Below are 12,880 nucleotides of genomic sequence, written 5' to 3' on the forward strand. Positions count from 1 at the left end.
CATTGCTACAATGTTAATTGAACGGCTTGAGGAGCAAGACTTTGCATATCACGTCGTCCATCAATCAACGTATGGGACGACGTATTCATATTTGTCAATATCTATATGAAATTTTTCATTTTCTTTTTAGATTTTTACTCGATTATATCAATTCATTCCCGATAGGCCTACCCATTGCCTATTGTGTTTCTATTTATTTTGAAATTGATATTTGTTGAAAGCTATGTATTGTGTGAGTCAACGATGCGGCATATTGTACAATCTTAATCACCCTTTCTATTACCTTGCATGAGATTTTTGCCGACACATGAAAGCAAAGTACAGTAATGGATAGATGGTCCGGTTATGGGCGTCCATAAGCAGACGGAACAGTCGTGACGTCCTAACCCAGCACGTCTCTCTAGTGAAATGACATATATGCACACGGTATTCGTTATACTGCGCCGGCAAGAAAAAGATATGAGTCTGATCATATGTTTCGTATGTTTTTATTTTATATGCATAATGTTTTTGAACAATATTGGCTATACATTACCGAACGTAGCTATTAAAGCACTTATGAAATACAAAGTTCTGCATTTAATTCTTTCCAAATTATTCAAAAATGCTTTGCCACCTACCCACTTCTCTCCAATAAAACTGACGATGCAGTTACGCTGTTCCATTTATGCCATATGTATAAAAGTGAACCAGCCCAGATGTAAATGTGTGGTTTTTTCAGGCTTTTTACGGTGGGCATATGGAATAGCGTGCGGCTAACATCCGGTATTTTGCTCTCTAGAACTATGAACAGATGCGTTCATGCTACTTGTCTAAACAGTTCAAAGACAATATGTTCAACCCCACTGTAGTGGAAATAAAGCTAGAAAATATAAGCTTAATTCGAAACACTTGCGTAACGTGCGTCATCTAAAAGTATATGTAGAAACATTTCTATCCATATATTAAAATAAATGAAGCGCCTTCAATGGGGCGGTGGATCTCTAAGCGGTTCGTGTTGATTCGTTGACAGCAACTGGACATGTTAGTTTGGAAATGATTACGCTGTTATAGGCATTCAGCATGAGCGTTGATCACCCAGCAACAAGTTGTGCCACGTAAACTGGAAATGGCTGTCGCCCAAATCATTGGCCAGCCTAATTTTTAAAAAAGTATATAATAGCCAAGTCTAGATGGTAAAATTGACAGTCGTTCAACAGCACGATTCGTACTGTTCTCCTACTTGCGTAAGACTTCTGTTTTTCATCGTATATTTTGCCTATTAAGTTGTATGCCCAATTGTCCTCTTATGATATTGAAATTTGTCAACTTAATTGAAACGAAATAATGAGAAACAAATTTTTACATATTCAAATTACATAATAGATACTGAATTGAATGATTGAAAAAATTCAAAATGTATGCCTAACATTATATTCATTTATAGTTTGTTCGGGATCGCAATCACTTTGTGAAAGTTAAACGAAGCTCCTACTTGCGTTTGCGGTTTTGGCCATCACGGCTAGCCTTATCAACGGCCAGTGTGATTACGATGATGAATTCAACTGGAGGGCGTATAAGGTATTAAACTATTATTCGTGGAAATGAGGATGTGCATAGGTTAGACCTATAGTATTGCCTAAAATTCTTAATCATTGCAGAAAACTTACGGTAAAAACTACACAACTGCTGAGGACGCCAAACGCAAAGCCAATTTCAAAAAGGCAGATGATTTCATCAAGAAGCAAAATGCTCTTCCCAATAGTTCCTTCAAAGTGGGTCATAACGAGCTCAGTGATCTAGTAAGTCCTTTTTTCTTGTATTTATAACAATTCATTTCAGCGCTGCATACCACCGTAAATTTGAGTACAAGACCATTATAACAATTATAATTCTAACGGAAACCAACCCCAATTTTCTTTTTTCTTTTGATGCATGTACAGATAATTGCCAAAACGTTGTGCGTGTTATAGTCTGACACTGAATTAGCTCAACGACTTGGCGTCAATGAGGTTCCCGCAGTAAGAGAAGATTTTTCTGATTTTGACGCTGGTGAAGACCGCTAACTTCCTCCTGCAGATGTAAGTGTGTCTATTCACTTGTACGTTGCTCTGCATATCCTAATTCTGTTTATATATTTTCCATAATTGTTTTTAAATCTTCATTTTGGGTTTGCAGTTGGACTATCGTAATGACACTTGCCTATCTGCCATCAAAAACCAAGGACAGGTAGGGTCTACTTGTCACATTAAATTATTGCAGTGAACAAAAAATCATTCATTTTGAATCAATTCAGTGCGGAAGCTGTTGGGCTTTCGCCGCTATCACTCCACTTGAATTCGCGAAATGCAAGGCTAACAAGACCAGTGTCGTTTTGAGGTAAACTGGAAAAACAAGGGGAAATTTGCATTCTGTGCATTTTTGTACAGTTCATTTCTTGACAATGGAATCCCCATTTATCAATTAATAATATTATTTCTATATATTCAGTGAACAACAGTTGGTCGACTGCGATAGAAACAGCACTAATAAAGGATGCAATGGCGGTTTTTACTCAACCGCTTGGAAATATCACAAGGCGGTCGGTGGAGCTGCGAAACAATCCCTGTACGCTTACAACGCTGGTGTAAGATGTTGCATTCTCTCGAGTTTTTATTAAATTAATATTATTCTGCTCGTTATACGTTTGCGTAAGCGTCAGGCGTAACTATAAATCACTACGCTGTTTCTTTGTGTCGTTTCAACAGGCAAATAACACTTGCAAGTTCAATACCAGCATGGTCGGAGCCAAAGTCTCTAGTTTCGCGGCAATTCCAGCCAAAAACGTCACAGCAATGCAGGGGGCTATCCAGAAGTACGGCCCTATTGCTGTAGCCATTACCGTCATCAATTCTTTCCAATATTACACGTAGGCGACACTTTTTTTATTTGGTTTGCGCATAGGCTATTCTATGTATATATGGCCCACGAGCCAACTTTGCCTGTCAAAAATGTAACAGTTGCATTTCGTTGGTATTCATTCCTCAAATGTATATAGATCCGGCGTTTACGACGATGTGAAGTGCAACAATCAGAGCATAAATCACGCGGTTTCAGCCGTCGGTTGGGGGACGCAAAATGGAACAAACCATTGGATCATCCGTAATTCGTGGGGAACCTTCTGGGGACTAAAGGGTTACATGCTAATGAAGCGCGGTGTCAATCTTTGCAAAGTTGAAGATTATGCTTACTACGCTATTCCTTTATAAGAAACCCGATCTTATGCTATTCTGTTGCAACGGTGAAACAACAAGGAGCAGTTACCTGCGCATAATAAAATCCATTGCATAAACCTATGTACTGCACTGTTTTACCTTTGTATGCTGCATTGTCTTACCTTTGGGAGGCGTGTATTTTGGTTCTATGTGGGATTGTGCATTTTTGGTTTGAATCGGGTACCTGGAATTTAATACAAGGGATCATAATCAGAAAACAACGAAAGCAGTGAATTTTCCGTTTCCGTCAGTTAATAGCGATGGCGACTAGGAGCCCTCTCATAAAGTGAATAATGCCTTGCGCTGCCTTTGTTGCATTCCGTCGGTAGAGAAAAGATGTGGCCCTGATCAAATGTCTTTGAATAGCATTGGCTGTATAGTAAAGTGAATGTAGTTTATAAGCACATATGAAATACAATATTCTGATTTTAATTGTTTTCTTTTTGTTCAAAAATGCTTTGCCATCACCCTTTCTCCTCTCACTACCCTTCTGCATTTTGTACACTGCTCTCATAGTATTCGTTTCCTTTTTCTTAAGGCAACGTATTGTACAAAACTCTAACGTCCTTAGTTTAATCCAAGCAAAAAAAACACAAATTAAATTGTTATGCAAATTTTATGTATTAATGAAGAAAAAGATATTCATTCCATTCTAGAACGAATCACGGGAAATCATTTGTAAAAGATATTGTTGAGTCGGTACAGTTTGGTCAGTTCGGTGGTTCAGTAGTTGCTAGCATGTTATCAGCTTCAGACACCGATCTTCCCGCATAAAGTGATGTTAAACTCGGTTGCTGGTTAGATTTGCATTGTACACAATTGCAAAAGCCGCGCAGAATCTCGTCGTGCCGTGCCTTTAGAGTTGCATATTTTTTGGGGGCGTCAGCCAATTCAACTCTGGCTATTCTTAGTCTTTCGCGATATTGTCTGCCGCTGTCACGCTCGTGTTCTGCCTGCTGTATCATGGATTCTTTGGCCCGCTTGAGTTGTCTGATTTGCTCTTGGTAATCTTTTCGAATGCTTTCTAGCTGCTTGTTTACGGTTTCTTGGTTTTCCTTTTGTGCTCTCAAGTCATTCAGCGTAGCTTTCAGATTGTCTATTTTAATTATATTGTTCGCTTCCACTTTGGGCCTCGGCTAAAGATGAATTAAAAAATTAAATAAGATGGGACAAATCAAATAAATTTGTACCTTGAAATCAATTTTTTGAATGGCCAGCTGCTCTGCATAAAAATTCTTTCCATTCTGAATGAGCTGAAAAAAAAAATACGAAATGTCCTTACAAATTTCAATGGAAAATCAAATAGATATAGAAGCGATGCTGAGACGAAAAATGTTGATGCTTTGTAGTGTGAGAATCTATTCTCAATGTTGTTGTTAGATAATCTTACGTGTTCAGCCAATTGTGGCAAAGATCCAACTGGAGCTTTTTTACAGTTCAACATCACTTTGGTCAGTTCCTACGTTTATAAAATCAAGTTAGATCCCTCGTTGTGCTTAAAACTTGTACTCTCGTCTTTAAACAAAGAAACGTTCGCTTTACCTTGTTTATTATCTCCTCAACGATGGGGCCAACACGAAGAACTCCTATCTACATAGAAAACGTATACATGAACAAGCAAATTCTTAATGAAATAACCTGGGAATCACATTTTAAGAGCAATGATATTATTTTACTTACACTAGCGTTTGCTGGTCGGTCAAGTTTTTGGAAAAACTCAGCCATCGTCGAATTCAAGGACTGGATGCAAGCTTCGTCGTTTTGAAAGGAATGTTCCGATAAGGGACTCACAATTTTGCTTGTTTCGACATGTATATCCCTGGCCATCATGAAAGCTGTTAATACAATCAGCACTCTGATCAAAAGTTTATACACTGCCATGGCTACGTTTTGGGTCGAGAAAGACTTTTCCAACTGCTATATATATAGCAGTTGACGCGTGTATAAGGCGCGTGCTAAGAGCGCTATCGAAGTGAAACATTATACGTTCAAATTACGTGATTATTTGATTGCGTCTTGTTTCAGTAACTAAATATTACGTTTCAAAGTCAACCACGTAAAGCATTAAGTTATAGTTTGTGAGTTCACTTAATTCCATGTCAAGCTTACTAAAGAATAAAAGGATCTGATTCAAAATTCGAATGTAAATGAGCAATAACTAGACTGTTGCGTGCATCAGTTGTTATAAAATATGCCTAGAATGTTTCAAAAATCCGATGAATTGTATATATCCCATGTATATAAGGCCAACTAGCCAACTCGAGCCTTTCGGTTGCCAAAAATCGCAAAAGTATTGCGTTTCGTTGCCATCCATTCCTATAAATGCACATAGGCCCGGCGTTTACAATAATAAAGCCTGCAATTATGCGACTATGAATCACGCGGTTACAGTCGTCAGCTAGGGCGTGCAAAGAGGAAAGCAATACTGGATTCAGTATGGTGCAATTCGGTTTTACATGCAAACCTGAAATTCAATTTAAGCCACAAGGCGTATGTAACCTTAAAGCCCAAATGAAATACAAGGTTCAGCATATAATTGTTTCGGCGGTAAAAACCCTTTCTCACTGCACATTGAAGCATTTACTTTGCTGCGTTTATGCTAAATATATTAAAGTAAACCCTAATATATGTATAAATATATGATGTTGTTGCTAGGGTCACCTATGTGGCCGAGATTGGAATCATTTGCGACCTCAATTCTCCAGCACTATCAGTAGTGCAACACTCGGTTCAGGGTAAATGCACGGACCGATCGGCATTATCGCTACGATGCGCATAAAAATGTTGGCTTAATTTGAAACAATTGCGCAGTGTACGTCATCGAAAAAGTGTTTCGAAAAATGTCTGATCCAAATAGAGTTAGTAACCAAAGCGTATATCCAATGTTATGGGGGACTCCTATATTTGAAGGTGCACATGCCGGTTCTTCTAACACACGGACACAAAATACGGGTTCAGAATCGCTATCTCTGTCGTAGGCATTAGACATATGCGCCTACCGGCTGGACCAGCAGGTAGTGGCACGCAAACAGGTAATGCCTGTCGCTCAAATCGGTGGCTGGTGTTGCTATATTAGAAGAGTGTATTAGAGTCATCTGCAAAGGGGTAAACACCTACAGTCGTTCAGCAATACCACTTCTATCTGTTACCCTACCTGTTTAAGTATATCGTTACTCATCGCATATACGCTAACTTTCCGTAAGCTGCATTTCCAATTGAACTCTCATTATTATTTATCAAATGAAGTTAAATTATTCTACATTACCCTATACACTCACGAATAGTCCGCTAACAGCTTTCGAGATCGCGTAACACAACAAGTATATTTTTCAAAGTAAAATGAAGTTTCTTCTTACATATGCCGTTTTCGCCATCGCTGCTAGCTTGATCTACGGCCAGTGCGATTATGACGATGAATTTAACTGGAGAGCGTACAAGGTAATGAACTACCTGTAGGAAAACAAAGATGTGTAGGAGCTATAGTACTATACTAATAAACTGGCTATACTATATTTTTATTTTTTCTCATATATTGTAGAAAAATTTCGATAAAAGCTACACAGGTGCTGAGGACGCCAAACGCAAAGTCAATTTCAAAAAGGCTAATGATTTCATCAAGAAGCACAATGCTAATTCTAGTGTTTCCTTCAAGGTGGATCATAACGAGCTCAGTGACTTGGTAAGTCCATTTTTCTTGTGCTTAAAGGAATATGTATTTCATCACAGCACGCCAGGCATAAATTTTATACCTCTAGTTCAAATAGCCATCACTTTACATTAAGTTAAGACTTTCATGTAGACTGAAGATGAATTTGCCCAACGACTTGGCCTGAAAGGCGTTCCCCAAGCAAGAGGAGATTTTGCCATTTTTAGCGCCGGTGAGGATCGCCAAATTCCTCCTGCGGGTGTACGTGTATCTATGAATTTTTACGTTACAAGTGAAATCCTTATTCAGATGGTATTATTCGTAATTACCTTAAATCTTGTTTCGTGAGTGCAGTTGGACTATCGTAATGACAATTGCATGCCGCCTATCAAAAATCAAGGAGCGGTACGATTTACTTTTAGCATTCAACTTGTGCAAAATTATTTATTTCCAAACAATCCAGTGCGGAAGCTGCTGGGCTTTTGCTGCCACCACTCCACTTGAATTTGCCAAGTGCAAGAAAGACAAGACGAGTATCATTTTGAGGTAGGCTAAACTGAAGCGACGACAAAAGTTGCGTTCTATATGCATTGTTATGTAGAATGGAAACAGAGAAATCTTTCAGCTATCGTTTGCTAATAGTCAATTATTTTTGCCTTTAGCGAACAACAGTTGGTCGACTGCGATAGAAGCAGTTCAAATAATGGATGCAATGGCGGTTTTTACTCAACCGCTTGGAAATATTACATGGCGGTCGGTGGAGTTGCGAAACAATTTCTGTATCCTTACGCTGGCGTAAGTTGTCGCATCTCTCTGGCATTCGTATTTCGTTGTTCTTATTCTGTCTCTCAAACGTATACTCAAGCCTTGTGCGCCTTCTTTTATCGTAACTATAAATCACCACGGGGTTCTCTTTGTTTTGTTTCGACAGGCAAATAACACTTGCAAGTTCACTACGAGCATGGTCGCAGCCAAAGTCTCTAGCTACACAAACATCCAAGCCAAAAACGTCACAGCTATGCAGTTGGCTATCCAGAAGAATGACCCTGTTCCTGTTGCCATCAGCGTCACTAGCTCTTTCCAGTTTTATTCGTAAGTGGGTAAATGCTATTTGATTTACAGTGCACAAGAAAGTTGTGGCCGCCTCGTCAACTTAAGCCAAACGGTTCTTGTAAAACAATTAGCCTAACTCCTCCATTTTGTTGGTTGTATAGATCTGGCGTTTACAAAGATGCGGCATGCAATAATATTGGTGTCAATCACGCGGTAGCAGCCGTCGGCTGGGGCGTGCACAATGGAATAAACTATTGGATCATTCGTAATTCGTGGGGACCCAGGTGGGGACAAAAGGGGTACATACTGATGCAGCGCGGTGTCAATCTTTGCAAGGTGGAAGATTTTGCTTATTATGCTATTACTGTATAAGAAACCCGACCCTATGCATAGTTCGTTGCATACATAACCAATGTGCTACATCGCGTTACCTTAATGTGCGCTCCATTATCCAACCTTCATTCGCGTTGTTTTTTGGCCCATGTGGAATTGTGGGCATTTCTGTTCTGGATGGCTATATGGGAATTTAATACAAGTGAATCAGCATAGCATTAAACGTAAGTTTTTTGGAGGATTTTAGGTCAATTTAATTGGATCAGTTTTGGAATGCGGGGCATTAAGCGCATTCACTATAGCAAGTGATTCATTCAAATTGTTTGTGCAAGGAAATGGGTTGTATTTTTCCGCTAGTAGATGGTGATTGCAGGCAGGCAAATACATAACACTATGAAAAATGGTTAGACAAAGAACTGCGCAGCAGTCAAATGTCACAACGCTTGAAAAATATCAAGTACATAAGTCTTCGAACAACTGGCTTTGTTAAATAACGAATGAGCTGGTTGTCGGACGGCGGTTTTTCGTCATGGTTCGGTGGAGAATCAGGTCTCTGCTATCGTCTTCATCGTTTAATAGCTGGCACCATAGTTGCCGACGGGGTGGTCAGAGTACCAGCCGAAAGCTCCGTATCCGCCAGTGTACGCTCCGTAGTCAACAGCGTCACTGCCTCCGCTGGGGTAGCTGGATGATGCGGCATGCTCGGGTTCGCGATGATCAGCTAGTTCAGATCCACCAGTTATTATCGGCAAATTTGAATGAGGGAGCAAGTAGGAATTTAAACCATTTGCATTCATAGGAACTTACTATTGGCCTGGCGGGCGACACGATGGTGAGCGGGGTTGAAAGAAGACGGTCCGTTGACGAACTGGATGTCTTCAATTGGGATGGCCAAGAATCGGGGACGAGCCGAAGCGGCAGCAATGACGGCAGCCAAGCAAAGAGTGACCAAAATCTAACGTAGCAAAGATGTTAAAACGTGAACTCCAATTTAAGGTAGCAATCAAGTAAATATGCGAAGCGAATTTGTAGTTAAGTTGAAACTAACCAGTTTAGAAGCCATTGTTTGTTTTGAAGGTTTGGTGAACTTGTTGTTGCCGGAGAAGCTCAAGAACTTGTGTGTCTATTGGGGCTGGATGAGGCTTTTTATACTCCACCTGGCGTGCCCCAAAGCAGTATTCCTCCAGCCCATTAGCTTCATTTTCACGAAATTTTCTCCGTTCGTTCTATAGCAATGGTACCAAAACAAAAAACAAAAAAAAACAAAAAAACTCGTAGCCCAGATCGTTGAGCAAGAGCTGGAGGGGTTCTGGGTAGGAAGGAGGCAACTACCTACCTACATTTTGTTTATATATAGACGTGCACTAATAATTCCAAAGGATATTTCAAATAATACTCAATACTAGCCTATAACGTCCCAAGTGTATTTTGATTTGATGCACATATGTGGTCAACGCATAGTAATCCGTTACGTTGCTTTCATTTGCAAGTTCACTGCTAATACTCACTACGCGATTGTGGCCGTCGGAAGGGACGTGCAAAAAGGAACGATTCATTTGTTCATCTGAAATTCATAAGGAACTAACCAACGTCCTAATGCTGAGCGGTGCCAATGAGTGCAGGATTTGAGGGGCTTGCTTACTATACTGTGCTAATACAAGTGACCCAATTCTCTACCGTTCGGCATTGAAATGACGAGGAAACAAAATCCATTAATATGCGATAAAGTCCATTGCATATGTGAACCTTTGTGCTCCATTGCTTACGATTCATATTTCTTTATTCCAAATCGCATCGTGCAATTAATTTTCAAACGGTCATTTTTAAGTGGTTCAGTATGAAGATGCGGACGCACGGTGAACGCCAAGCCCAATGCAAAACCAAAAATAATTCAGTTTGTAAATGCGATGAAAATGGGTTGCTGTATTTGCCTCGCAATTACATGGTCATTGCGGACAACATAGTTCGGAGATAGGCACAACCTTTAGAGAAACTAGCTTTGTTAAATAACGAATGAGCTGGCTGTTGGACGTCGGTCTTTTGCCAGTGTCCGGTGGAGGTCTGCAGAATTACGACTTTTATATTGTATTCGTTTTTTAATAGCTGGAACCATAGTTGCCGACGGGGTGGTCAGAGTACCAGCCGAAAGCTCCATTTCCGCCAGTGTACGCTCCGTAGTCAACAGCGTCACTGCCTCCGCTGGGGTAGCTGGAAGATGCGGCATGCTCGGGTTCGAGATGATCAGCTAGTTCAGATGTACCAGTTAATATCGGCAACTTTGAATGAGCGAGCAAATAGGAACTTAAAGCATTTGCATTGATAGGAACTTACTGTTGGCCTGGCGGGCGACACGATGATGAACGGGGTTGAAAGAAGACGGTTCGTTGATGAACTGGATGTCTTCAATTGGGATGGCCAAGAATCGGGGACGAGCAGATGTGGCAGCAATGACGGCAGCCAAGCAAAGGGTGACCAAAATCTAACGTAGCAAAGATGTTAAAACGTGAAGCCCAATTAAAGGTAGCAATCAAGTAAATATGCGAAGCGAATTTGTAGTTAAGTTAAAACTAACCAGTTTAGAAGCCATTGTTTGTTTTGACGTTTTAGAGAACTTGTTGTTGCTGCAGAATCTCAACAAGTTATGGGTCTATTGTGGCTGGAGAAGAGGCAATTTTATACTCCCCCTGGCTTGCCCAAAGCAGTATTGGTCCAGCTGATTATTTTCATTTTTACGCAATTTTCTCCGTTCGTTCTATATGGCAATTTTTTGTGCCATGATTATCACCTATAAGCTAGCACCTCAACCTCAGAGGTTATCCAGCACCCGCACCTCAACTCGGATTCTATCCAGCCACCGCCCCTCAACCTGGGATGCTATGCCTTACCCCGCTATACTAACGCGATATTAGAAAAGCTATCTCGCTCGGCTATTTCAGCACATAAACATATTTTAGCACATAAACCTATGTGCTGCAACGCGATGCCTTGATGTGCGCTCAATTGTCCTACCTTCATGCGCGTTGTTTTTTGGTCCATGTGGAACTGTGGGCATTTCTGTTCAGGATGGGTATCTGGCAATTTAAGACAAGTGAACCAGCATATCATTAAAACGTAAATTTTTGGGGGGATTTTAGGTCAATTTAATTGGATCAGTTTTGGAATGCGGAGCATTAAGCGCATTCACTATAGCAAGTGATTCATTCAAATTGTTTGTGCAAGGAAATGGGTTGTATTTTTCCGCTAGTAGATGGTGATTGCAGGCAGGCAAATACATAACACTATGAAAAATGGTTAGACAAAGGACTGCGCAGCAATCAAATGTCAAAACGCTTGAAAAATATCAAGTGCATAAGTCTTAGAACAACTGGCTTTGTTAAATAACGAATGACCTGGCTGTCGGACGGCGGTTTTTCGTCACGGTTCGGTGGAGAATCAGGTTTTTTCTATCGTCTTCATCGGTTAATAGCTGGCACCATAGTTGCCGACGGGGTGGTCAGAGTACCAGCCGAAAGCTCCGTATCCGCCAGTGTACGCTCCGTAGTCAACAGCGTCACTGCCTCCGCTGGGGTAGCTGGAAGATGCGGCATGCTCGGGTTCGCGATGATCAGCTAGTTCAGATGCACCAGTTAATATCGGCAACTTTGAATGAGCGAGCAAGTAGGAAGTTAAAGCACTTGCATTCATAGGAACTTACTATTGGCCTGGCGGGCGACACGATGGTGAGCGGGGTTGAAAGAAGACGGTCCGTTGACGAACTGGATGTCTTCAATTGGGATGGCCAAGAATCGGGGACGAGCCGAAGCGGCAGCAATGACGGCAGCCAAGCAAAGAGTGACCAAAATCTAACGTAGAAAAGATGTTAAAACGTGAAGTCCAATTAAAGGTAGCAATCAAGTAAATACGCGAAGCGAATTTGTAGTTAAGTTAAAACTAACCAGTTTAGAAGCCATTGTTTGTTTTGAAAGTTTTGGAGAACTTGTTGTTGCTGGAGAAGCTCAAGAAGTTGTGTGTCTATTGTGGCTGAAGATGAGGCTTTTTATACTCCACCTGGCGTGCCCCAAAGCAGTATTTCTCCAGCCCATTAGCTTCATTTTCACGAAATTTTCTCCGTTCTTTCTATAGCAATGGTACCAAAACATAAAACAAAAAAACTTGTAGCCCAGATCGTTGATCGTTTGGGAGGAGCTGGAGGGGTTCTGGGTAAGAAGGAGGCAACCACCTACCTACATTTTGTTTATATATAGACGTGTACTTATAATTCCAAAGGATATTTCAAATAACACTCAATACTATAACGTCCCAAGTGTATTTTGATTTGGATGTACATATATGGTCAACGCATAGTAATCCGTTACGTTGCTTTCATTTGCAAGTTCACTGCTAATATGGTTGGTGCTAACATTGCTAGCTACGCGTCTATCCTCAATCAAGAAAGTCACATAATTGTGTTTCTATTACCATTATCGGTCCTTTCTAGCATTATTCGTAAATACGAGTTTATCTACCTATCAAATACATGGCCGCTTGGCTAAAGTAGGCCAAATAATGGTTAAATTATGATTGCCTTCTTTCGTCACTATTCATTTTAAAAACTGACAGGTGCAGAAATGCAGCC

At 40.5% G+C, this 12,880-nt stretch overlaps 6 protein-coding genes across 6 annotated transcripts; 2 read left to right on the forward strand and 4 right to left on the reverse strand.

The window, feature by feature from the left end:
- The first annotated feature begins 1,172 nt into the window (after window positions 1–1,172).
- Window positions 1,173–3,252, forward strand: LOC130704144 (procathepsin L-like). The gene is made up of 7 exons (XM_057525618.2): window positions 1,173–1,226; window positions 1,641–1,781; window positions 2,158–2,208; window positions 2,276–2,358; window positions 2,470–2,605; window positions 2,727–2,887; window positions 3,017–3,252. The coding sequence occupies exons 1-7, from the start codon at window positions 1,173–1,175 to the stop codon at window positions 3,225–3,227; spliced, it is 837 nt and encodes a 278-aa protein (XP_057381601.2). The 3' UTR covers window positions 3,228–3,252.
- A 690-nt stretch (window positions 3,253–3,942) lies between these two features.
- LOC130703869 (uncharacterized) lies at window positions 3,943–5,096 on the reverse strand. Its single transcript, XM_057525324.1, has 5 exons — window positions 4,914–5,096; window positions 4,776–4,823; window positions 4,624–4,692; window positions 4,424–4,486; window positions 3,943–4,369 (listed from the first exon to the last, which is right to left on the reverse strand). Exons 1-5 carry the CDS (start codon window positions 5,061–5,063, stop codon window positions 3,944–3,946), a joined length of 756 nt encoding a protein of 251 aa, XP_057381307.1. The 5' UTR covers window positions 5,064–5,096; the 3' UTR covers window position 3,943.
- A 1,476-nt stretch (window positions 5,097–6,572) lies between these two features.
- LOC130704145 (procathepsin L-like) lies at window positions 6,573–8,304 on the forward strand. Its single transcript, XM_057525619.1, has 8 exons — window positions 6,573–6,671; window positions 6,772–6,912; window positions 7,033–7,191; window positions 7,234–7,284; window positions 7,343–7,425; window positions 7,542–7,674; window positions 7,811–7,971; window positions 8,094–8,304. Exons 1-8 carry the CDS (start codon window positions 6,573–6,575, stop codon window positions 8,302–8,304), a joined length of 1,038 nt encoding a protein of 345 aa, XP_057381602.1.
- Window positions 8,305–8,584: 280 nt separating this feature from the next.
- On the reverse strand, window positions 8,585–9,446 carry LOC130703878 (uncharacterized). Its single transcript, XM_057525334.2, has 3 exons — window positions 9,314–9,446; window positions 9,073–9,220; window positions 8,585–8,986 (listed from the first exon to the last, which is right to left on the reverse strand). The coding sequence occupies exons 1-3, from the start codon at window positions 9,326–9,328 to the stop codon at window positions 8,838–8,840; spliced, it is 312 nt and encodes a 103-aa protein (XP_057381317.1). The 5' UTR covers window positions 9,329–9,446; the 3' UTR covers window positions 8,585–8,837.
- A 581-nt stretch (window positions 9,447–10,027) lies between these two features.
- Window positions 10,028–10,903, reverse strand: LOC130704302 (uncharacterized). The gene is made up of 3 exons (XM_057525781.1): window positions 10,838–10,903; window positions 10,597–10,744; window positions 10,028–10,510 (listed from the first exon to the last, which is right to left on the reverse strand). Exons 1-3 carry the CDS (start codon window positions 10,850–10,852, stop codon window positions 10,362–10,364), a joined length of 312 nt encoding a protein of 103 aa, XP_057381764.1. The 5' UTR covers window positions 10,853–10,903; the 3' UTR covers window positions 10,028–10,361.
- Window positions 10,904–11,471: 568 nt separating this feature from the next.
- Window positions 11,472–12,323, reverse strand: LOC130704264 (uncharacterized). The gene is made up of 3 exons (XM_057525744.1): window positions 12,201–12,323; window positions 11,960–12,107; window positions 11,472–11,873 (listed from the first exon to the last, which is right to left on the reverse strand). The coding sequence occupies exons 1-3, from the start codon at window positions 12,213–12,215 to the stop codon at window positions 11,725–11,727; spliced, it is 312 nt and encodes a 103-aa protein (XP_057381727.1). The 5' UTR covers window positions 12,216–12,323; the 3' UTR covers window positions 11,472–11,724.
- Window positions 12,324–12,880: the final 557 nt, after the last annotated feature.

This window comes from Daphnia carinata, chromosome 8, assembly GCF_022539665.2.
Source record: "Daphnia carinata strain CSIRO-1 chromosome 8, CSIRO_AGI_Dcar_HiC_V3, whole genome shotgun sequence".
Taxonomy (NCBI): Eukaryota; Metazoa; Arthropoda; class Branchiopoda; order Diplostraca; family Daphniidae; genus Daphnia; species Daphnia carinata.

Bases quoted from the DNA above. Each gene is read 5' to 3' on its own strand.
- LOC130704145 (XM_057525619.1), top strand. From the start codon at position 6,573: ATGAAGTTTCTTCTTACATATGCCGTTTTCGCCATCGCTGCTAGCTTG. The intron at 7,192-7,233 runs GTATTATTCGTA...TCGTGAGTGCAG, and splicing joins GTGAAATCCTTATTCAGATG to TTGGACTATCGTAATGACAA. The intron at 7,972-8,093 runs GTAAGTGGGTAA...TTGGTTGTATAG, and splicing joins AGCTCTTTCCAGTTTTATTC to ATCTGGCGTTTACAAAGATG.
- LOC130704302 (XM_057525781.1), bottom strand. The intron at 10,511-10,596 runs GTAAGTTCCTAT...CATCTGAACTAG, and splicing joins TGTCGCCCGCCAGGCCAACA to CTGATCATCTCGAACCCGAG.
- LOC130704264 (XM_057525744.1), bottom strand. The intron at 11,874-11,959 runs GTAAGTTCCTAT...CATCTGAACTAG, and splicing joins TGTCGCCCGCCAGGCCAATA to CTGATCATCGCGAACCCGAG.
- LOC130703878 (XM_057525334.2), bottom strand. The intron at 8,987-9,072 runs GTAAGTTCCTAT...GATCTGAACTAG, and splicing joins TGTCGCCCGCCAGGCCAATA to CTGATCATCGCGAACCCGAG.
- LOC130703869 (XM_057525324.1), bottom strand. From the start codon at position 5,063: ATGATGGCCAGGGATATACATGTCGAAACAAGCAAAATTGTGAGTCCC. The intron at 4,824-4,913 runs GTAAGTAAAATA...TTTTCTATGTAG, and splicing joins ACCGACCAGCAAACGCTAGT to ATAGGAGTTCTTCGTGTTGG. The intron at 4,693-4,775 runs GTAAAGCGAACG...TTATAAACGTAG, and splicing joins TTGAGGAGATAATAAACAAG to GAACTGACCAAAGTGATGTT.
- LOC130704144 (XM_057525618.2), top strand. From the start codon at position 1,173: ATGGTAAAATTGACAGTCGTTCAACAGCACGATTCGTACTGTTCTCCT. The intron at 2,606-2,726 runs GTAAGATGTTGC...TCGTTTCAACAG, and splicing joins TGTACGCTTACAACGCTGGT to GCAAATAACACTTGCAAGTT. The intron at 2,888-3,016 runs GTAGGCGACACT...AAATGTATATAG, and splicing joins AATTCTTTCCAATATTACAC to ATCCGGCGTTTACGACGATG.